General features: G+C 39.2%; 1 protein-coding gene across 1 annotated transcript; it reads left to right on the top strand.

The window, feature by feature from the left end:
- The first annotated feature begins 8,516 nt into the window (after nucleotides 1-8,516).
- On the top strand, nucleotides 8,517-22,551 carry LOC148032566 (MOB kinase activator-like 1A). The gene is made up of 7 exons (XM_087683206.1): nucleotides 8,517-8,940; nucleotides 14,615-14,663; nucleotides 15,163-15,271; nucleotides 21,370-21,463; nucleotides 21,605-21,738; nucleotides 21,844-22,007; nucleotides 22,106-22,551. Exons 1-7 carry the CDS (start codon nucleotides 8,918-8,920, stop codon nucleotides 22,184-22,186), a joined length of 654 nt encoding a protein of 217 aa, XP_087539332.1. The 5' UTR covers nucleotides 8,517-8,917; the 3' UTR covers nucleotides 22,187-22,551.
- Nucleotides 22,552-22,855: the final 304 nt, after the last annotated feature.

The following is a 22,855-nucleotide window of genomic DNA, read 5'->3' as shown; positions in this document are numbered from 1 at the left end:
AATTGCCGTTTTTTTCGTTGTTTTTTCCTCTTTTTCTTAGGCAATTGAGGTGTATCCTTTAAAGATTCAGGACCTTGAACTAGGTCAGTCGTTGATGTTCTTGGTTGGACCTCAACATTCTCTTTTTTTGGCATGTCCTTATGGAACATAGCTGTAGCCTATTGAACAGCCTCGCAAGGTTGTGAGGGTACAACTGTCTCTCTTTTTGGAGAGTCTAGCTCTTCAGCTAGCTCCCCTCCATTTAGCCCCTCATCCGATTGCATTGACAATTGCTCTTGGTCGAACATTTTCTCTAGACTCTTGTCCTTACCCATTGGAACATGCCTCCATTACTTCTTATTAGAGTGGGTGTTGTGTTTAGAGCTGTTTTTCTCTTGCTCAGGAGATTTGAGTGACTCTAGTGTAGAACCAAGAGATGGTTTAGGGTTCTTGTCATGTAGGATTGGATGAAACTAGGTGAAGAAGTCAGGGTTGTATTGATGGGAAGCATAGAGATCTAGGATTGTAGGGACTTGAATGAGGCAGAAGACATATGTGCTAACATCAAGTACCATGCTCCCTATTCCTAGCGTGCTAGCCACGTGTAGATCTTATTCTAGAAGCACTTTAGCATACAAGAGATGTTTTTAGACAATGGCAGAAAGCTAGACCTCATGGACTGCTTCCAACACTCATAATGAGGTTAGGGCAACATACGTGGGATCATGTATTGATGTCCAAAGGGCTTTCCTTTGCTTAGCGAGTGTCATTAGTCGGTGGCAAATTTTGGCTACCAAACTTTGGTTGGAGTACCATTTCTGCACAAAGTTACCTTGTCCTTTCCCTTTTCATTTGATTTCTTTGAGCTTTTCTTTGTTTGTCTCACATTGAGCAGTATGGAGTGAGGGTATCAAACGCAATTCTCTAGCTAAGGATTTTGGGATGTTCTTTATGACTTCCTTAGCAATAGCTACATAGCGGGAGCAAACATGTTGTTGCTCGTCCCACATCAGGGGTTCAGCTATGAGCTTTGTGTGCCCTAGTGTTGGCCTTCCAATGTCCACATGGACATACGCACGTGTGATGGCTATCAGCTTGTGATCAAGCTTCACTAGGCACTTCATCTTTGGCTCATTGGTCAGATGTGCCTTCTCCTTGGCCAAATTTTCGAGAGATTTCTCCTTAAGCCTAGGATTTAGGTGCTTCGAAAGTGCTAGAGGTGTCAAGGATTTCGATTGCGGCATCTCTTCTGCAGGTGAATTGCTAAGGACACATTTTGCAAGGGGCATCGTCACGGCCAAAGGCTGTGACTACTGTGATTCCTAATTGAAAGTAGTAGTGGCTAGCTCAATGGGCTGGCTATTGTTGGTAGACCGCGGTGTCAAGTCCTTACGCAGATCAAAAGTGGTCTTATCTTTTGTTGCCTTTTGTGCATTCACTTGTGCAAATCGAGCATTAGTTGAGCTAGTCACAATGGATTGCATAGGCGTATCCTTATGTTGAGAGCTAAGGGTGGTGTCATGTCTCGCATATTGGACATTTGGAAGCTCAGATGGAGATAGATATTGGGATTGAGCAGTTGTACTTGACAACTGCTGTTGTGCTTCCTATGTCCATTTAGGGGAAGAAGGTGTAGGAGATTTGGGACTCCTAGGATGACTTGGCACTCCAGCTGGATTTATTTGTGGCTGTTAGACGATTATGCCATTTGCTTTGTTGAGAAATCAGTCTTATCATGAGCAACATTGTGCTTATGGTGCTCATTATCCTCTTGGGAAGTCAAAGGCTCCTTTTGGGCACTAGCGGTCTTTGTGTACACTCAACAATTACATCTGATATCCACTTGTTAAGCATACTAGACTGAGGATCTACCTTTTGAACAATCATGTTTGGTTTCTTGATTTCAATTGTGAGGGGCTCAGTCACTTTAACGTTGTTGACTTGAGACTTAGATTTTCGTTTAGATTTCCTCTTGCGCTTCTTCTCTTTTGATACGATCTGGCCCTTAGCTGACAAAGGTGGTTTAGCAGGGGGTTTTGGTACCCAAATCCATTGAACGGTCTGAGTCTGAGTGGTCCAATTATGGATTTGGTCCAATTATGGGTTGGTTCAATTTTCATGCGTTCGATTTTAGGAATTGGACGCTCGATTTGACAGGTGTCTGATTTTGGAGTGTCCGATTCTAGATGGTATGATTTTTGTGTCCAATTTTCGTGCGTCCGATTTTGGGAGTCAGATTCTTGGAATTGGACGTCCAATTGATAGGTATTTGATTTGAAGTGTGTTTGATTTTCGTGCATCTGATTCCCAGGCAGTCTGATTTTGAGTGTTCGATTCTGGACGGTCCGATTTTCATGTCCAATTTTCAAAATCGGATAAGATGGATTGGTATGAGTCCAAAAATCGGACCGTCCGAGTCCCATTCTGGGAATCAAACTCTGATAACAGTGTCCGATTCCTATGGACGAGTTTCCAAGATGCCGAAAATAAACTCGATTCTAATGATTTTGGTTATGAGGGGTCACACAAACTTCCAGAATGTAAGAATAGACCCTAATGAAGGATTGTATATACCTGGAATAGCCAATAAACTCCAAAATACAAATCGCCAAGCGAATCAAATCCTCTTGCCCGTTATGATAGTAGAAACCCTAATGCCTATTTTTCTTTTTTTTCTTTGTTTTTTCCTACCCTAATGCATTAAAATCACAAAGAAAACACCTACACTACTCCAACCTGCTTTTTCAAATCCAAAAAACCAAAAACCTACTTGCTAAGGAGATCGAATACCTCTTCAAACTCCCTCGCTTCCTACCTATCTACTTCAAGCACTAGTTTGGGGAAAACCCTACTTCAATACTCAATTTAGAGTATGCAAACACTCAAGGCTTGAATCCGTTGGTCTCAGCAATGGAACCAAAATGTAGAGGAGAGCCACTTTTGGCAACACACAAGAATGAGCTTCTCATTCACTTTTCAACTTTATATACAAAGCCCTAAATCCCTTTTGGGTGGTCACCCCTTATCCCCTTTTTTACATGGGCGGCCGTGGCCTAGGCCCTTTTTCCCATTGTCCTCCTATCTTCCTAGCTTCCTTCCTACCACCCATCTACCTTTACAATTTGCACGGGTGAGAGCTCGTCACTCTTAAAATAAATCATGATGCACCTTGCACTCTTTTACAAAATTATTGACTTGCGCTTTTTCTTGTGTACCTTTCTCCTTGATTTAGGACTTTTCTATACTTCTTGTGTTTCCATATTTTTCTTGGCGCGCCTTCATCTTTCGTTTCACTTTTGCCTTGGCCTTGTCTTCTGCTTTAGATTTTTTGAATTTTCCACCTTGTTCAGGGTCAACATTGATGATATGTTAGTTTTCTCTTAAACAACTTAGGAATACCTTACTCATCTGACCCAATTCATGCTGGCAGTAAAAGAAGTTGGGATGGTATTATCCCCTAATAAATCTATTTTGTTTGTCACACGTAGATTTCTTGGGCTTAAGGCTCCATCATGGTATGGTTGAATTACAAGATAATGTGTTAAAAACCATTCTAAATTTTCAAGCAGAATTACCCAATGTAAAAATGTTATGATACTTATTAGGTTGCTTGAACTAGATAAACTCTTCTACCCCTAATCTTGCTTTATATATGCAAGATCTTTATCCTCTTCTTCTACGAAAGAATGGTTTCTATTGGAAGCCTCTACATACAATCGCTCTACAACAGATAAAGGCCCTTGTACAAAATCTTACACCACTACATCTTCCTACTAGCTATTCCTTAGTCATCTACACCGATGTGTTTGATGCTAGATGGGGTGTTGTAATATGTGAAGATATTTCTCAATCTCCATCACACTTTGCCCAAACTAAACTTTCCACTAAACTCGATTCCCTCCAAATCTACCACTATGCTCGAGGAATTTTTTCTCAAAGATTACTTCAGTGATCTTTATTCTTTGATGAGCTTGACATCAATTTCAAACATGTACCTAGAAAAGAAAATGTCCTTGCGGACCTACTCTCCTACACTCATGACACAAAACCACCATGATAGATACCTTTCACTGTAGCCCCTAAATCACTATAACTACTAACAACAATGTATTGTAGCCACTACAACAGTAACTTTATTGGGATGCTCTAACATCTCATCATGTACAAATATTCTCACTCCCACTTTAGTAGTGGATTACTGATTGAGTTTGCTTTTTGGACCCTTTGTAAACTCTATATATACCTCTTGTAGATCATAATTGAGCAAAGGCAATACAACTTTCATTTTTGTATCTCTTTTGCACTTGCTCGCTTCTCTCAGCTTATGTACTTCTACTCTGTGTTGAAGCTCTTTGCACTCCTCCACTTCGTGCTATGTGTCTGTGGCATGTGCGCGTGCACACACACATACACACACATACACAACAAATGTCTATAATATCATTACTGTCACTAAATTGATTTCTTATTACATTCATGTCAATAAATTAATGGCACACTTTTCTTTAAGTGTTGATGATGATCTAGCATGGCCATGAGACCATTTAGAGATCTAGTGCATCACTTAATGGGGGTGATCAGAGCACTGTGACAAGGATATCTGGTACAGGCAGTACAAGTTATGAAGGGAGAAAGAAGTGTTTGCCAAGTGTAAGAGTGTACACAAGAACCAAGGAGTTACACATAAATGAAGAGGAATTAAGTTCTAAGAAGAGGAAGTGCATTAGCATTGTGTATATATATTTATTGTGCATCGGGGATGCCTGGGAACGTTTACTTGTGTGTAATGAGCATTGCATCCTCTCCCTTACAAGTCAAGGTTTAAGGTCCTTTCTTTCATTAAGAAATACAAGAGACTCGAGAGGTAATTCTCTCACTAAGAAAGACAAGAGATGTGATCCTCTGAAAGTGAGGAGAGAAGTGATTTTCTCTTTCTAAGGTCTAAAAAGACACAAGCTTTTGTATGGAAATCAATCTTAAGATTGAGTCCCAAGGCAATTTAATGAACTCTCCTTAAGGTGGTTGCATGGACCACAAGTTAAGAGTATAGTTTGAAAAGCTGTTCATTTTAAAAAAGAAATGGTGAATCTATTTTTAAAATATCTCACGATAGAAAGATGATCTCTAAAATTGGGCAGCGTGGCTTATTGAAAACAACGAGATCTACAACTTTTGTGTTGGACGTCTTTTCATCCGAACAACATACAGAGAGATATCTCAAAATTAATGCTGCAGAGTAGGTCCTGTAACAACCACATCTTGCATGAAGATCAACTCAAGTCTCTCTCCAAGAAGAGAAGCTTTTGAAAGCCTATAAAAGAGGAGGCTCTCCTTGGGTGTGAGGGAGGTGGAGAGAAGCATCACTTTGCATGCATCCATGAGACGAAGAGAAGGTGTAACTACTGCAGAAGCAAGAGGAGAAGAGAAGGTGCAAGTGTTGCAGAAGCTCTACTAAAATCAAGTTCCAAGAGGTGAAGAGAAGGTGCAAGTGCTGCGGAAGCACTGCTGAAATCAAGCGCCAAGAGGAGAGCCCTACACATATTGTGTAGGAGAGAAGGAGACTCAAGAAGGATCAAAAGGTGCCAACTTCCAAGTTGTGCAAGTGTTAGCCGGTTATATACCGTGCAAGAAACCGTGATCTTGTTTCCAAGATCTACAAGTAAGAAATGGTTTATGTGTAACGAAGGAGCTTGCTCCTTGTCAATAATATAACTCCACAAGGGGGGGGGGGACTAGCCCATCTTCCAGTCCCTAGTGTGTTGTCAATTTCTCTCTCTCTCTCTCTCTCTCTCTACATCTTCATTTTCTCTTATCTATTCTCCCTCTGTGCCATCATAATATTCGCCATATATATTTTAAGTATATAAGAAAGTTGAGCGTGTATCTCAGATCTTATAACAATTACACACGAGCATGTATGAGTATCCTATTAAAACAACCAAAGCTCAACATAACACTTAATTTTTAAAAGCATACTCTCATTGATCAGCTAGATGTATCATATAATAACCTAGATTATAACATCTCAACTCACACGAAAGTGTGAGCAATGTACCTTAAAGGGCTGAAGGTCCATTTGGTAAAGGTAAAGTAACGTTGAGTAGATGGCTCAACCTTTTCGAATGAAATTCGTAAAAGACTTCATCTACATGGTATAACTTTATCTAATGGAAGGCCTCGTATGCTTTAATTAGTTTTGTGTTATTTTGATGAGTGTCAATAGACTTACTAAACAAATGTACCATAACATGTCTCATTGATTCTTTTATTTACAAAAGTATAATCAATTCTCATTTTATAAACATTTTTAATTTTGGGTCCTCAAAAACACCCATGAAATGGTTTCATGGTCATAATATGCTTTTTAGCTCAAAAAAATGTGCATTACTTTGCATAACACTTGGATCAATACCAACATAGCTACCATGTGCACATTTCTTGATGCTAGTATTCAATGCTGCAATATGTTATTGGGTTGACAAAAGCTTGCACCAATTTGCAAAAGGATTGGAATATATCATCATGTGTAGAAGGTGCACATCTACTAGTATGCCTAAATAAACATACTTACATGTCTTTTTTATGCAAGCTAATGGTGGCTAAGCATACAAAGTATATGAACCTACTTCATTAGACCTATGATAATTATGCCATGGAATATCTTGTAATGAGCAAGAAGGAGTCCTATTGATGATTTGCCTTTTCCTTTTCATTTCCATGAATCAATGCATATTTTAAATCTGGAATAGGATACAAACATTTTGCGTTAAGAGAAGGAAGGCTATATCCAATTGAAGCTAGTGGGTAGTTTATGTCAAATTATAGTATGCATCACAAATCTTAGCCCACATAACCATTTTGAAACACACTCGCCATAAAACTAGAGGGCACATTCTCTAAATGAATGATCTATATTTGTTAGAATTTAGGATGCTCATAGATGGCTCATGACCAACATCATTTGAGTTCTCCTTTTCTCATATGTTTAATAACATGAATAATAGCTTTTTCACAGGAGCATACAATGAGCATTTTAATAAATGACTTGATCATATAGCATTCACGTCTACATGCATAAAAATAAAATAGAGACTTATGATTCCAATTTCCAACTTAAGGAGTAAATGGACAAGGGATATATCCCTTGGCAAATTAAGAAGGCCAAACTGGAATTCTGATGAGTTTGAAAACATACATGCTCTTGCATAAGAAATATCATAATTTGTATAAAATTTCCTTAGAAGGAGACATTTAGCCTTGATTTCACTAGTTCCATTATGTTCAAGGCAAGGAACCATGTAGTTGACAACTAATAGCCCTCCCCTTAATTTATCCATGATTTGGAGAATGAACATTTTGATGTAGGATTGGTTTCATGAGGTACATATGAGTGCAAAGGGAAAAAAAAAAACACATAAATCCTTTTATGTAATGTTTGTCTCTTATACTTTCCTCCATCCCTCATATAAGACGCCATCCTCCAAACCAATGTACATCACCCTACCTCTCCAAATGACATCCTTTTTGCAACAAAGTAATGTCACTATTACTTTATAGGCCTCTGTACCCTATTGGCCCACTTATTGTAGGCCATCTTTGAGGCCAATCATGTATACCTTGTAATAAAGGAATATTGCTGTTAGAGAGGTTTCCCATGAGGAGTTTTAGTTGTGCGATTATCAACATTTCCACACGTTCCCATATGCAATGAAAGCTGGCTATTTCCTCCAATTTCAAGACAACTTGCATTTTAGAAATTATTGCCGTCTGGGCAAGAACATCACACGATTTTGGATTATTTCATTTGTCAGATTGGTGATAAGCAATGATGATAGCTGCTTTTGAAACAAAATGACTATCACAATTGTGAACAGGTATGGTGTATCTATCGACTGGCGGTTGATAAAGTTGCTTATTGATTTTATGGGAAAATGAGAGAGAAATGACACATGAACTCTCTTACAAGTCTTGAGCTAATATTAGTTCAAAGTGCCCATTGGATATCGTAGACTTGGTCCATTCTACCTTTAGGAGATCCTGTACTCCTATCAATGGGACCATTACAACCTCAAGCTTAAGCTATCAAGCCTCAAATGCTTAGAGTCATTGATCCACATCAAGCTTAAACCTTGAATTCCAATTATCGTGGTGCGAGGTAAAACCTCGAGTAGCCAATAGGAAAACTTTGGTAGACTATTGTAGAAAACAAAAGCTTGGGGGTGATAGGCCTACAATATCTATCAGATATGTTCAATGCCATACTGGCATTCGTCGGATGGCCATGGAGATGAGCATGAGACAAAGGATTGATAATATATGAAGATATGAAGAGTTTTTATGTACATGGAGATGATATATAGTACAATCATGTACCATGGGGAGTCGGGAGTCGGGACATAAGCGGCACAAGGGCCCACAGACCACGTGGGATAAGGGGATCTATGATCGATGATCTAGCTTTTTGCAAGAGACATTCTTGATAGACCTGGGGAGCGGACAATTTTATTATTGTTGTTGTTGGTGCAGAGTCCAGACGTACCGATTTTTCTCTTTTTTCTGGGAAAAAGGAAAAGGCCAGGCTTACAGGTGGTCTTGCAGGCAGCAGCCACAAACCAACAACAAACAGCGGCACCAATCTTTTCCTTCTGCTGCGCCTCCCCCTCCCCTGCCCCCCTCTCTCTCTCTCTCTCTCTCTCTCTCTCTCTGTCTGTCTGTCTGTCTGCCTGTCTGTGTCCGCCGTCCTCATCATCCTCCTCGTACCTAAAGGTTTCTCTTTTGCCTCCCTGTCCTGCGTTCGCTCGTGAAAGACCGGAGATCGACCTCTCCCTCTCCCGCTCCGTCTCGATTTCCCGATCTTCTGCCTGCCTTGCTTGCTTGTTGCTGTTCCAGTGCGGAGCACGGCCTTCTTAAGCTCGCCGACACGGCAGCGCTACGCGCCATGAGCCTCTTCGGCTTGGGCAGGTAGCATCTCTTCCCTTTTTTTTTTTGAATTGCTTTGATCAGGTAGCATCAGTTCCGTATTTTTGTTTTTGAATTACTTTGATCAGGTGGCATCGCTTCGACATTTTTTTGGAAATGCTTTGATCGAAAGATTTTATGTCGCTTACCAATGGAGGGGATTAGTGCATCAAGATCCATCTTAATGAACAGAATCGATTGCAGAAAGCTTGGCTTTCACTGCACGCCGTTTCTAGATATCTGGCCTGATGATGGTGCCTTGCGAGCCTCCTGCTTGATCTTCTCTAAGCCGTTTATTTTGACCTTTGCCTTATGAATCCGCTTAGTGCCTGCCTGTAATTGCATGTCGATGCAGTGACCAATTTTAGAGATACTCAAATTAAGATGTGGAGGAGCTGTGTGCCTTCTCTAGCAGTCGTGAAAGGGATTAAATATGCAATTTTTGCTCTACTCGAATCTTTTGGGAATGCTGTTTCTCTTGAATGGTCCAACCATCTCTTCAAAAGGAAGTGGATCGAGAGTTTGGACTGTATATGTATGGCATGTTGATACTGCAAATTTGCAAATAGCCAATCGGCTCCTTATCGAGGATGGCAATGGATGTGATTGGACCTATTTTAGCAAGACTTAGTACTTCATGTCAAGTTGTTTAGCAGCTGAAGAGCTACAAGAAGGGGCTGGGGGATAGGTGAAGATAGTAGGAGTGTGGGTGGGTTTGAGGAAGAAAAAGTGAATATTTTATTGGCACCTAAGTGTAAGAATGCTAAAGGTCTGCTCTAGAATCTATCAGTATTGTCACCCTTTTGCAATTACTGAACCTTGCTAAGGTAGGAATGGAGCACAGTTTGTGCTAAAAAAGTGTATTATTTGAGACCTTGTTCGGCTCTCATACATGAGACTAAAAGAGACATGTCTAAAGAGTCCATTTAGCTCCTCATTAATCAGAAAAATCAGCTGAGTTTGATGATGGCATACAAGTAGAAGAGACATACCCCTGATATGTCTTCTTCTTTCGGCATGTCACTACCTCTGTTTCTCAAGAGATTATTAGAGGATTGTTTGCTAAACCTACCTCTAGCCACTGATGGGAATATGAATGTATAAAGACTTTGGAGTTCAAATTATATCTGTATTTTAACCTTGCATAGTGGAGTGTAATTATCCAGTTAATATGTGGAAGATTGAAATCTCAACCTTGAAAGAGGGTTGATAGATGAGATTAACTTTAAGCCCTAGGTGGTGGTAGATTGCGTCTAAGCTGTAAGTGGTGGTATATTCATATCTTAGGCTAGGAAGGTGGAAGGTTGTCTTTAGCTTGCAAAAATGGAAGACTTGTCAAGTATCCAGAATCTTGATTGATGAAAAGAAAAATTCTAGGCCTGTGCATCTCAGTTAGTTGCTTGCATTGATTGTTGTTTTTATATGTATTCATGATGAAGCATTGAGTAAACTACCTAGTACTGTTTGCTAATATAGCTGGCATGTTGTTTTGATTGTGGTAAGCATGTAAGTACCTCATATTACTTTATTACAAACATTGGGATGTGCAGAACATTCATAAGTTGAAGTCCCATAGACCCAATTGAAGACTCTTCAATATTAGTTGACCATGCCCTAAAAAGATGGGCAAGTTTCCATATTTTTAAACTTCTGTCAAATTCATATTTTCACATACTTGAGAAGCAATTCAAGTTTTGAAAAGCTATAGATCCTTAGGCAAAATGTGGTAGTTAGAGGAAAGCTAAGGAGAAATAGCTTTCCCATGTTTTTAGGCTTGTAATATTAGGAGTTATTATGTGTAGAAGTTTTAATTAACAGGAGGATGCCAAAACTGTAAAGTTTCTAATTTTTAATAAACAAAAAAGCATAATTACTGTTTAATAGGACACAAATAAGTAAAATCTTTGTCAAATATCGTCAGATTCAATTTTCTAGGTTTGGGAGGCCCAAGAAATTGTGATGATATGCTTGAGAGTAATTTAGGCTGTGTTGCTAAACTTGTTTCGCAGTTTACCATCCTTTTGGGCTGTTTGTGTTGTTAGATTTTGGATCATGGCTTTGCATTAGAAGTTAGCCATATACTCGCAAAGATTGGTGATTTCTTGCATCTTGTTACAATAGGTTTGGTTGGGGGTGGTTTGTGGATCTCATAGTTGGCAAGAGATCTAGTTTGTCATGTGGTGCTTCTGCACTCAGTATTGGATAGACAACAATTGACACCAATTGGACTGGCTAATTGATGAGTCAAGTCTAAAGGCTACCTTGCATTGACGAATTTTAGATGGATGGGGCTCGAGTCATTGAAGAATGCATTAAATATTCTCTGTTTACAACATGGTTATGCAGTTTTTTAGGGTGTAGCACAACTTTGGATGATGTGGCAGCAAAGCAACTAGTAGGCATATAGTTGCAAGGTGGCATATTGGTGACAAAGGGTAGACACCAATAGACAGCCAATAGGACCAGCCAATTGGTGACATGGCAGGTCCAATGTTTGAGTACGTGCGTGAAAGCACACAGAGAGAGAGAGAGAGAGAGAGAGAGAGAGAGAGAGAGAGAGAGAGAGGGAGGATGAAGAGAACACAAGATGATTTTGAATGAAGGCTGCATAGAAGATGGAGCTAGTGTAGGATGAGGAGGAAGAAGGAAAGATGAGGACAATATAGAGAGAATGTAAATGATGGCAAGATGATGGGCTGTCAAATAATTGAAGAGGGCTATAAATGTCCACTACTACTAGTCTGGTTGCCATAGAAAAATGGGTCGATTGACATCTAGAGAATTGGCTGACCAAAAAATGGGTTGACACTGTCAAATAGGGTAATATCCACTATTGTATATCTGGCTGCCATAGAAAAATGGGTCGATTGATGAAAACTAGTAGACCTAAAAATGGGTAGCTTGAGGGCAATGGAAAAACATTGTCAAGTAGGGGAAGGACTATGCAAGGTGTGGATGACCACAAACTGAAAATAGAGATTGCATAAGCAATGCCAAAGCTCTAAGGGTCCCTGTATTACTCAAATTGGGGCTTAGAATTAATAGAGGACACATAGAAACAACATGACTACTACACATGTCACCAAAATGACAAATGGGCTAAATGATTTTATGAAAAGTGAACTCCAATTATGGTATCCCTAGCTCTTGGCATAGTGACCATTACATTAGCAATGAAAGATTTGACACCCAAATTCAACGTTATAAATGCCTTGAACAACACAATTTGCTCAACGATTATAATATTCTCTTGTTTTCAAGACTTAATATTTCAAGAAATGGAAAAGAAAATACTTAAAGTTGAAATGACAATTATTCAAAAAATTACAGGCATGGAAACGGAAAATGAGATAAGATCGAGAGTTCACTATGGCGCCCCCCCCCACCCCACCCCCCCCCGCCGCCCCCCAACTTTTTCATATTTTTAGAAATAGAAAAAGCAAATATTTAAAGCTGAAATAACAATTATTCAAAAAATTACAGCCATGGAAACATAAAAGGAGACAAGATTGAGTGTTGAAGGCATAAGCAATCCACAAGAAATATATTTTTCCTTTTTTACTCAACCCAAGTCGTTTGGGGGAGAGCTCGGTTACAATCAACTTGAAAGTGAGGAAAAATAGTTTTCACACTTAGTAAAGATATACATGTCATATACATTACTGTTTATTGAATAAAAACTATTGATTTCTTTACAAGATAAGAGTAGAAAGAGGAAAAATTAGCCTTTCTTAGTTAATGAATAATATATTGATATAGCTTTCTTCTTATTTTGAAATGAAAGAAGAGTTCTAGAAGGAGGTTGTTCAATGAATTTATAGATCTGTTGTCCTGTAAAATAACAATGAAAGAAGAGGGAATGTGGAGGTATTCGATGATGAAGGAGTGGAGGATGATGATGGAGCTGGAGAGGCCCCAACTTTAGGCTATCTTTAGTTACTGTACAAGAGTTACAGCCAAGAAAATTGATGTAGAATGGGGAAAAGCGAGCACTCTTTATAGGAGAAAGGGGAGAGCTAGTGCAAAAAGGGAAAGTGGAGTAGTACAAGACAAGTGTCGAGTCACATGTTATGAGGTGTGACAAGGGATAGGATACCTAGAAGCTTGTGTGACAAGTGCTAGGTTTCAATGATTCTTATTATCGTAGCAAAGAAGGTTGAAAAAACTATATAGGAGGCTTCTTGTTGATTGAGAAACATAAGTTTGATGTGGCTTCTTTACAGTAAAATTGTCCTCAAGTATGGGTGTGATATCAATTATATTCTCTAGCAAACCTTGAGGAATTTCAACTTCACTTATGTCTAGTGGTACTTCTGATCCAAGAGTCCATTCATCAGTAAATCGCCAAGCGAGTCTCATACTAAAGCAATATTACTTCTGTTATGGTTGGGGCCCAAGCTAAAACAAGATAGATGGCCATATCTCACTACAAATATATACAAAGGGATCCCCACAAGCACATGCTATCACTATGCAAGATGAATTAAAATTTAATACAGCATTCTTGCACGTATCCTTAATATTGTATTATGTCTATAATTCCATCGGGCAAGGGTTAAGAAAGTAGAATGTGAAACGGTTATTGTACTTTGATGATTATAATAAAGTGCTCCTATAGGGTGCTGACTGAATAATTTCAAAAAGTAAGCCCTCTACTTGAATTGATTTTTTGGATTGAGGGCTCCACATAAACTATAAACAAAGTTTCTATCAAACACAAAGCATACAACGACAAAGTTGCTCCCACAGGATCAGAGCATGAGTATGCTTGTCATTTTTTATCAAGGCTTTTACTAACACACCATAGACTCCAAGACCTCTTACATTGTTGTGAGCTTTGTAGATGTACGATCAACCAAACTTACAAGACATTGACTGCACTTTACCCACCAAGGACCCACCTTCAACCTCCCAAATATGTATAGCTGGTATTGACTGTTGTAAAAGGCAAAACAGCCCTCAACAAATGCACAACTATGCCCAAAATACTTACTGTCAATGGCTGCTTATGAGCTGCAAATATTAGCCTATAACTCTCCACTTCTTGGTCAAAACAAAGTAAGCAAATAATCTCTTCTTTCCAGTCATCACTCTCGTCTCTCATCTCAATCAGATTTTCTCTCTCCTATGTCTGATGCTCTTACTTACCTGCCCCTGATGGGCACTCATGCAGGGGCCCAATCCTTCATCCCCTTCAGCATTGAATGCAGTCCTCTTCTCTTCATGAGTGATTTGGGCATTTTGTTCTTTGCATTCATTCTCACGGTGTTCTCTCTTTCTCTCATAGTTGCACTATTACTTTCACATGTCCACACTTTTATATGAATTGTAGAATTTTCTTATGTAGGCTAGGCCATGTAGATGCATGTTTAAGAAGGATTTTGTAAGTGAGACACTTCTAAAGAGAGATGGAGATTACACAAGTGTGGGAAGGACACATTTGAGACTTGCAATGCTACCCCAGTAGTCTAATCAAATGTGATGTAAAGTGGTACTTATTGCATGTTGTCATTCCTAAGTTCCTCAATCCTATATTTACATAATTGATCTGTAGTATAATTTTTGAAGAAGTATGCCTATGGACATGTACCTTGAATGCCTCAAAAGTTGTTTATTTACATTCTATATAGTTTACATCTAAGGACATTCTGAAATTTTTTGTTCATTTGTGATGTAGGAATCAACGAACATTCCGACCCAAGAAAAGTACTCCATCAGGGAGCAAGGTAATTTTCTGAAGCTGCTAGCCTGTATCTAGACGAACAATTCTCATTGTTGAAGCTTTTTAGTTGGTAAGATAATCTCTTTGTATAGCTGGGACAAGGAAGTCCTGTCTGAAAAGCTTTGATGAGAGAAGTATTCCCTCACCTCCAATGATTCTGTCTGTGCCCCTGCACACCCCCTGGCTCCTTTAAAAAAAAAAAGAAACAAAAGCACTGATTCTGTATAGCCATTGCTTTTGATGAATAGTAGTTTTGCATTAACAGTGTGATGTAATGTATTTGTCCATGTTTCTTTCTATTCAAATTGCGTCTTCTTTTAGAATCACAAAAATTGGATTTTCACAGTTTGCTGTCCTTTTGCCGTTTTTGGGGTAGAGCCTTTTAGCACTCAGTGATCTCTTTTGTTGGTGAATGTTTTTTTTCAAATCTTGATGCATACTGCATGCTATTATCTTTGCCAGAGTTGTAAGGGTATGTATTTGATACCTTTTCATTACTGCAGGGTGCACAACTAAGGAAACACATCGATGCAACTTTGGGGAGTGGTAACCTGAGGGACGCTGTGCGTCTTCCCCCTGGTGAAGATTTGTATGAATGGCTTGCAGTTAACAGTAAGTTTCCATGTCAGTTAAGTTAAGGGAATGCTGGTGCTATTGAAAATGTCCTTTTCAGCTCCTGTGCTGCATATGTTATCTCTTTCCTTTTAGTCTAGTTGCAAGTTCTGTAGTTTGAAATTTGAGATGTAAGCTTACATGTCAAGGTGTCACATTTGACAGTTTTATTGTTGCCCACTTGTTTTGTTCCAATTGTGTAGTTTAATGTTTTTTCCAAAATTTAAAATGTCCTCCATGAATGCAGCTTACCAGAGATCTTGATGTGGTCAGTGATTTATTGTCTCTCTTTCAGTTGAATGATCATCTTTGCTAGTAAGATTCCTTTTGTTTTCATCAATTATCTGAGGATTTCATAATCTGTTGCAATCAGAAGGTCAGCCTGTTCTTGCCTCTTATGTCTATTTGTAGGCAGCCCAGCCCATGCCTCTAGACATTCATCAGATCATCATTCCAGTAAGCCATTCTCTCTCATCTTCCTCATGCAGATTCCCATGTTTTTCCATCAGTCTGGTGCCCTCACTGATCCTATCTGTCTGAGCATAAGACCAAATGGGAATGGTTTTTGCCACTTGTAGAATATGCTTATAACAACACACAATGCTGCACGGTTCCACTGGCATGAACTGTTTGAGATTGTGGGAGGGGGAAAGAAAGTCCCACCCATTTTGCATACTAAGGATAAGATATTTGAGGCCGACATGTACATTGAGTATGGATGAAGCTGATATTAAAGTAAAGATAGCTCTTCAAAAGATTCAAGCAAAGCAAAAGAAAACAGGTGATCATCACCGTAGTGCTTTGGCATTTGTAGAGGTTGATTGGGTCTTATTGAAAGGCTAGGTTAAAGAAAATGAAGGTAAAGAGCATCTTTTCCTTAAACTCAGACCAAGATTTTATGGGCATTTTCAGAGTTGCAAAGGATCAATGAGGTGGCTTATAGGTTGGAGCTACGTGATCATCGGAAGATTCACAATGTTTTGTATGTGAGTCTTCTTAGGCCTTTCAATGGTGATGTGCTTGAGGATATCAATGATAAGGGGCAGCCAAAGGTTGAGTAACTTGATGAAATATTGATTTTTTAGCAGATGTTGGCACACAAGGAAAGGAAGGAGAAGGATAAAGTCTCCTATCGCTATTTGGTGAAGTTTTAGAACTATGCACCCATTGATGCAAAATGGATAGAGGATGATGATTTGGTAGAATCACCTCATTTGTTATAGTTTTACCTTGTTTTTAGTTGAAGTCGACTTTGGTCTAGGGTGAGTTAAGCTTAGCAAAACACAAATTTGGATACCCAAGAGGGATTGGTGCTTCTATTTCCTTGGTACATATATGGTCACGTATCTAGAGGTTGTTTGGGGATCTTTTATTATGTGTTTCTATAGTTGTGCTTGGTTATCTGCCATTCAGTGAGTACCATTGTAATGGTTGTGGATTCATCTAGTTATGATTGATTGTATGCTAGTTCGATCACTACCATCTTGGAAAAATGTCCATTGCGAGAACATGGACTAACAATAGTATCATTGATTAGTTGAAAACATGTATAGGTAACTGTATATTGGTAGTACATGGAGTAATAGCACTACACTTGGTTACTTGGAAACATGTATGAATAACTATACATTGATGATACATGCAATAACAACCATATGCTTTGGTTGCTAGGAAACATGTATTGGTCATTTTGTATGCCCTATTGGATCTTAACTATTAATATTTTTAAGTAAAATGAACTTAACTTCAATACCTCCAGCTCTTGGCATTGTGATCATCACACCGCCAATAAAGGATTTGACATCGGGCATAGAGCAAATGTGTACAAGATATATGGTACAAGAGCAAGTAATAAGATGCAATCTGAAATTTCACTAAGATTTTTTATTAAAATGAACTTAACTCTAACACCCCTAGCTCTTGGCATAGTGACCATTGTACTGGCAGTGAAGGATCTGACATTAGATATGGAGTAGATAAGTGTATAGGCAACGTGGTACAAGTTCAATGAAAGTAATAAGGTGCAATGTAAAACTTTCACTAAATTGAAAGTTGCACCTTAGAAATGAGCTGTGTTGAAGGTTTTTCCCAATAAGCATCTTGCCTGGGGCATTGAAGTTATAAAGCAAACATTGAGCCTAAGTTTGGTCCAATGAGCAACTCACTTATGATTAATGATCAAGTCATGAATTAGCGCAAGCTATGCAATACAATAGCAAGGAAAAGTAACAAGTTGCTGTTAGCAGTCATGTTTATGGACTGTTATCTTATGCCTGTGAGCCTCACAGATGGGGACATTGGGTTGTTTTAATATGTCTTTCATGTGTTTTGATGGAGGAGGTAACTCTTTCTAGAGTATGCATTTCTTTTTCAATTGGTTATAGACGTGTTCTATGTGCATGCAACTAGTTCTCAGCCTATGGAGTGGCTGACATTTTATTTTGTAGAGAGTAGTAGCATTTTGAGCATTTATTAGGGCTGGAAAAATTGGCCGATTGCATTTATTAGGTCCCAAGCTGTTGATCGGCTAGTTTTGGCTCTTTTTGGCTATATATAGCCAATAGCCACTTTGAGGTAGATCATTCTCTTCTTCTTCTTGCAAGTGCACACTCCAACTTGGCCATTCTTCTTCGGTATTTGTGATGGTTGCTAGCTGCATAATCTATCTTTGCCACCGTCACCATCTTTGGTGCTACCATCATTTTCCACTTGATCTAGTGTCCTCACTTAATGCTTTGGGCTGCATGTAGGGATTAATTAGCCTGCCATTGTATTCAACGTTTATTTCAGATCTAGTATAGATTTCTCTTTTTGTCCTGTTGTCTTTTCTCTTCTCCTTTTTTGTCCATGTTCACATTCCTCTTGTCTCATAGGTGCAATGTGAAACTTTCATTAAATTAAATGTTTGCATTTGAGAATTGAGTTGTATTGCAAGTTTTGCCTAGTAAGCAGCTCACTTAGGGCACTTGAGTTATAAAGCAAGCCTTGAGCTCAAGTTTGATCTCATGAAAAACTCATTGATGATTAATAATCAAGTGATTAATTAGTGCTTAATAGAAAATGAGATTTGATTAAGGAGCATTTGGTTACTCATTTAGAAACTGGATCTTGGCTATTTGGGGCTCTTCTCTTATTCGAGCAACCCAAGTTTGAAGACAACCATTCTTCTCTTGTTTGCTACAGACATTGCAAGTTTCAACCATGGAATATGAGTTGACAGCATGAATGGAGCATTGACACCAACCGATCTTCTCCTCTTGGTATAGGGAATCCATTGGGAAGCCTTGTAACTCCATATACAACAAGATATGTTGCTATTTTTTAATTAAATAGTAAAAAAAAAGGGCTATTAGAGCACTTCGGGTCGAGATTCTCTCTTCTTCTTTGAGATCTTGAGCCTAGTGTACTTTTTGGGCAACTTCATAATGAAGAAAGTGTTCTCATAGTCTCATTGCAAGAAACCCCTTTGTTTGTGAGAAGAATAGTGTGGGATTCCATACAGACTATACATGACAATTGTCTAGGCAAATGCTCCATGTAAGAAATTAGAAATTTCTCTCTTGTTTATTCTTCCTCATCTTTGTTAGATGCATGGTAAATTTGGTGATAAAACCTGAAGATTTGAGCCTTAGATTTGAACTTGATATATTGTGAATTGCTAATTTACTGTCCTTGTGTAACTAGCAAGGATTACGGCTTGCATGGTAGCATTGAAATGCATGCATGTGTGCCTCTATAATTGAAGAAGGGTGTCAATACGAATTTGGTTAGTGGATAGTAGAACATGTGAGATTCTGAGTTGGTTACAAAGTATAGCTTGACATTATAGATATTGTTGAAGAATTGGCTCTATAGAAGATGATTGGATCCTTGGAGAGCAATCCCTCTTGAATTCCAAGCTGGGCCCAACCCTTCTTAGGGATTTGAGTCTACTCTTACTCATACAATAGGCCTTTGAAATTAATGTGAAAAGAAATATTGCAAGGGATGCCAACGTTCTGGGGCCAATCAAGTATTGGCTAGTCTCAATTTCATGGGGTATTTTAGTCCAAATTGGCAAGTGTTAAATCTTTAATTTATTATTTATTTCATGCTTTTATTGCTTGTTTCATCGAGATTGAAGAGAATGCTTTGAAGTCTCCAAGTATTGCTGTGGGAAACAATCTTAGGTTCCATCTTGTTTTGTCTAGGTCAAGCAACTCTTGATTGCCAGGCCCTAAGGTGCAAAGAAGCCAAATGAATTAGGACACTCTCTTCTACTGCCAGCTGTCCCACGTGGGTAGTTAGGATGTTTGATGAAAAGAATCCGTGATGCTATGCTCTATCCTTTGCCTAGTGTTTGCTGTGTGAGGGTGCCCCCAATCCATATTCTCCTACATCAAAATATGTTTGCCAATCCTTGTAAGCTAAGAAGCCTTGTAGCTTCTTGGCAATTGTAGTGGCTGGTCAGAGCCTTTCTCGTGGATCCCACTTGAGATCATCTAGATGTTGGCTCTCCCAAATCCAAAGGTGCTACTCCTAGATATTAGTCCAATAGTATGGCTAGGTTAAATTGCTAGGATTTTCCCTTGGACCGATGACACATATCCTCCTCCAAGGGAGGTTAGGAAAAGCCATATCCTACTGTGCTCTATCAATGGCTAGTCCACCACCCTCCTATACCGAGAGGAAAGTGCTTGGGGAGCACCACCAGTTGTGTCTGCCACTAGCAAGGGGATGCCCACAGGTGAGAATTGTGCTGCCCATGCTTGTCCTAGTTGCACTAGCATTGTGTGAGGAGGGGATAACCAATCATGAGGAATTGTTGCATCAATCTCTGTACTCGTGGTCTTTGTCCCTCTTCGGCAACCTGCAGCCTAATGTAGAACTTCTTGATCTGCCATCCTATAGACACCCTCTGAACCTTGTCATAGCTGAACCACACATGACGAAGAGACACATCAGCAAGAAGCAATGTACCAGGTTGTTGCCAAAAGAACTTGGTTGACCACTAGGGTTGTAACTGCAAGGGAGAGGGACGTCGTACTCCAGAGGAGGTCAGCTTCTGCCAGAGAGAGTTGAGCATGGGACGAATTGCTGGGCCGCTGCAATGTCAAGTCCCACCTGGAAACCAAGGTACCCAACTGATCCCTACCCACCCATTTGAAACCCAATTGGATGCCTCAGTCGGTGCTAGAACTGAATCTGTATTATGCTGCCGCCTGCAGCTGTGCAGAACACCTCCAGTGCCTCTCTCTCTCTCTCTCTCTCTCCAGCATCACCTCATCATCCTCGACATAGAGGACTGTGTCATCTACATAATCCAAATCCAGCAACTGTCTCTCTTTATCCACATAGAGGCCATTCACTCTCGAATGAAGGAAATAAGACATTGCCTCAGCAAAAGTGTAAGAATAGGTAAGGAGCAAGAGGGTAGCCTTGACGAACACACTGCACCAGCTGAAACTCTGCCCTCTCCACCCCCTCAATGATCATGCTGCTGGTGCCAATCTGTATAGTGCAGAAACCCTGCTAATCCACTGCCGAGTGAAGCGTACCCATGCCATGGAGCCCTCCAAGCAGTTCCATATGCTGAGTGGAGCCTACCCATGCCATGGAGCCCTCCAAGCAGTTCCATATGCTAGCTTTGTGCATTGCATGCTTTATCAATTGCTTGATGAAATATACAATGCATAAATACAAGAATGGAGGATGCTATCCTGATATTGTGCAGTTCAAGCTTTAGCACTCCCTTCTTTTCCATCTTTTGGAGTTTCTGTTTTGATTGAAGTTTTATCTGTTGATTTTAGCTGGTTTGTACAATTCCAGACAACAGTACAATTTTCTTTCCCTTTCTTCTTTCTGTTTGCAGCCATATAATGTTGCGGGTTGCTAATTTAACTGCTTAATGTGATATTCTCTGCTCAGTTTCTGTTGCACATTTTGAGCGCAGGTTCATATTTGATGAACTTGTGGTGGTAATTATATTGTCCTCGTCTTCTGGTGTCTTAGGCATTTCTGTTTCAAGAGTATACTCTTTCTATTTAAAGTGTCATCACTTTTCAAAAATATCTGCACCTTTACTGATTGCTGACATTTATGGTGCTTCCCTATCACAGCTGTTGATTTCTTCAATCAAGTCAACTTGCTCTATGCAACACTCACAGAATTTTGTACACCAGAAAATTGTCCCACAATGTCGGCAGGACCAAAGTAAGTATATGCTTTCTTTCTGAAAAGCTTTTAGTGGAAATATGGTCGAACTGTGTTTGCAGAAATGTGGTGGTTACCATTGCAAGTACATCTGGAAATTGATGGCTTGATTGTGCTCACTCGTGTCTCTTGGTGGTGCAGATATGAGTACAGATGGGCTGATGGCGTGCAAATAAAAAAGCCAATAGAAGTGTCTGCACCAAAATATGTTGAGTACCTAATGGACTGGATAGAGTCTCAGCTTGATGATGAATCTATATTCCCTCAACGCCTTGGTATTATATTGGCCACATATTCAAGCCTTTCTAAACTCAACTGTTTGAACTTGTTCATGTCTTTTCAGGAAATTAACCTCACATAACATTTTTTGCCTTTTGCAGGTGCACCATTTCCTCAAAACTTCAGAGAGGTGGTGAAAACCATCTTCAAGCGATTATTTCGTGTCTATGCTCACATCTATCATTCACATTTTCAGAAAATAGTGAGCCTCAAAGAAGAAGCACACCTTAACACGTGCTTCAAACATTTTATCCTGTTTACTTATGTAAGATTTCATGCTCTGCAATTTACTTGAGCAGATTTGTCTTGTATCTGTATCACATGACACATTGCCACTGATGATACGTATTATCCTGTCTGCAGGAATTTGGGATGATTGACAAAAAAGAGCTTGCACCACTGCAGGAGCTTATTGATTCTATCATGGTGTCATATCAGCTATAATGATAAAAAACGGAATATTAATCTAACTTATTTATATGCACCATATCAATATTTACCGTGTCTTCTTACTAACAGAATCTACATCTACAACCAAGGAAAAGATTGCTTGGGTTACTTTTGTATCTTTTGGAGTGGTTTAGGCTTTGTAGAATAAATTATGATGAATGTAAACTGTCATTAGCCAAAGGTAGGCACTAGTACTGAGCCTTCAATATTCAAAAGTGTAAGTTAAGAATGCCTTGAATACCGATTTGACAGGAGTAATGGTTCGTAAACATCTTATCCAACTGTCTGCAGAGTGTTTTTCTCTTTCACAATTATAGCATGTAACAGGAGTTCCATGAATGCAAACAAAATAAGGATTACTCTTTGGTTGTAATGTGGAAAGTTATGAAGTTTTACGCATGCTTCCTACCCAAAATTTCTAGCCATCTTCTAGTATCATCATGGTTTTTATCAGATGCATATGATTGCTGATGTTGACATGAAAAACAAATGAAATCTGGAGTATGATATCCTATTTCAGACTTCAGCACTTTATGGGGGAAAAAATGACTGAAAGAAGCACAAAAACTTGATGATTTTATTAAAAAAGGGTGTCATTTGTTTGTAGACAACATCACTGATAGCTACTGCCATCAGTGCTTTAATCTGTCTTGATTGAAATGA

The sequence above is a fragment of the Lygodium microphyllum genome, chromosome 8 (assembly GCF_053477565.2).
Source record: "Lygodium microphyllum isolate KBCC chromosome 8, Lygodium_microphyllum_v1.1.10, whole genome shotgun sequence".
Taxonomy (NCBI): Eukaryota; Viridiplantae; Streptophyta; class Polypodiopsida; order Schizaeales; family Lygodiaceae; genus Lygodium; species Lygodium microphyllum.
This window is presented reverse-complemented; position numbering and strand designations above follow the sequence as displayed.

Bases quoted from the DNA above. Each gene is read 5' to 3' on its own strand.
- LOC148032566 (XM_087683206.1), top strand. From the start codon at position 8,918: ATGAGCCTCTTCGGCTTGGGCAG. The intron at 8,941-14,614 runs GTAGCATCTCTT...TTTGTGATGTAG, and splicing joins AGCCTCTTCGGCTTGGGCAG to GAATCAACGAACATTCCGAC. The intron at 14,664-15,162 runs GTAATTTTCTGA...TCATTACTGCAG, and splicing joins GTACTCCATCAGGGAGCAAG to GGTGCACAACTAAGGAAACA.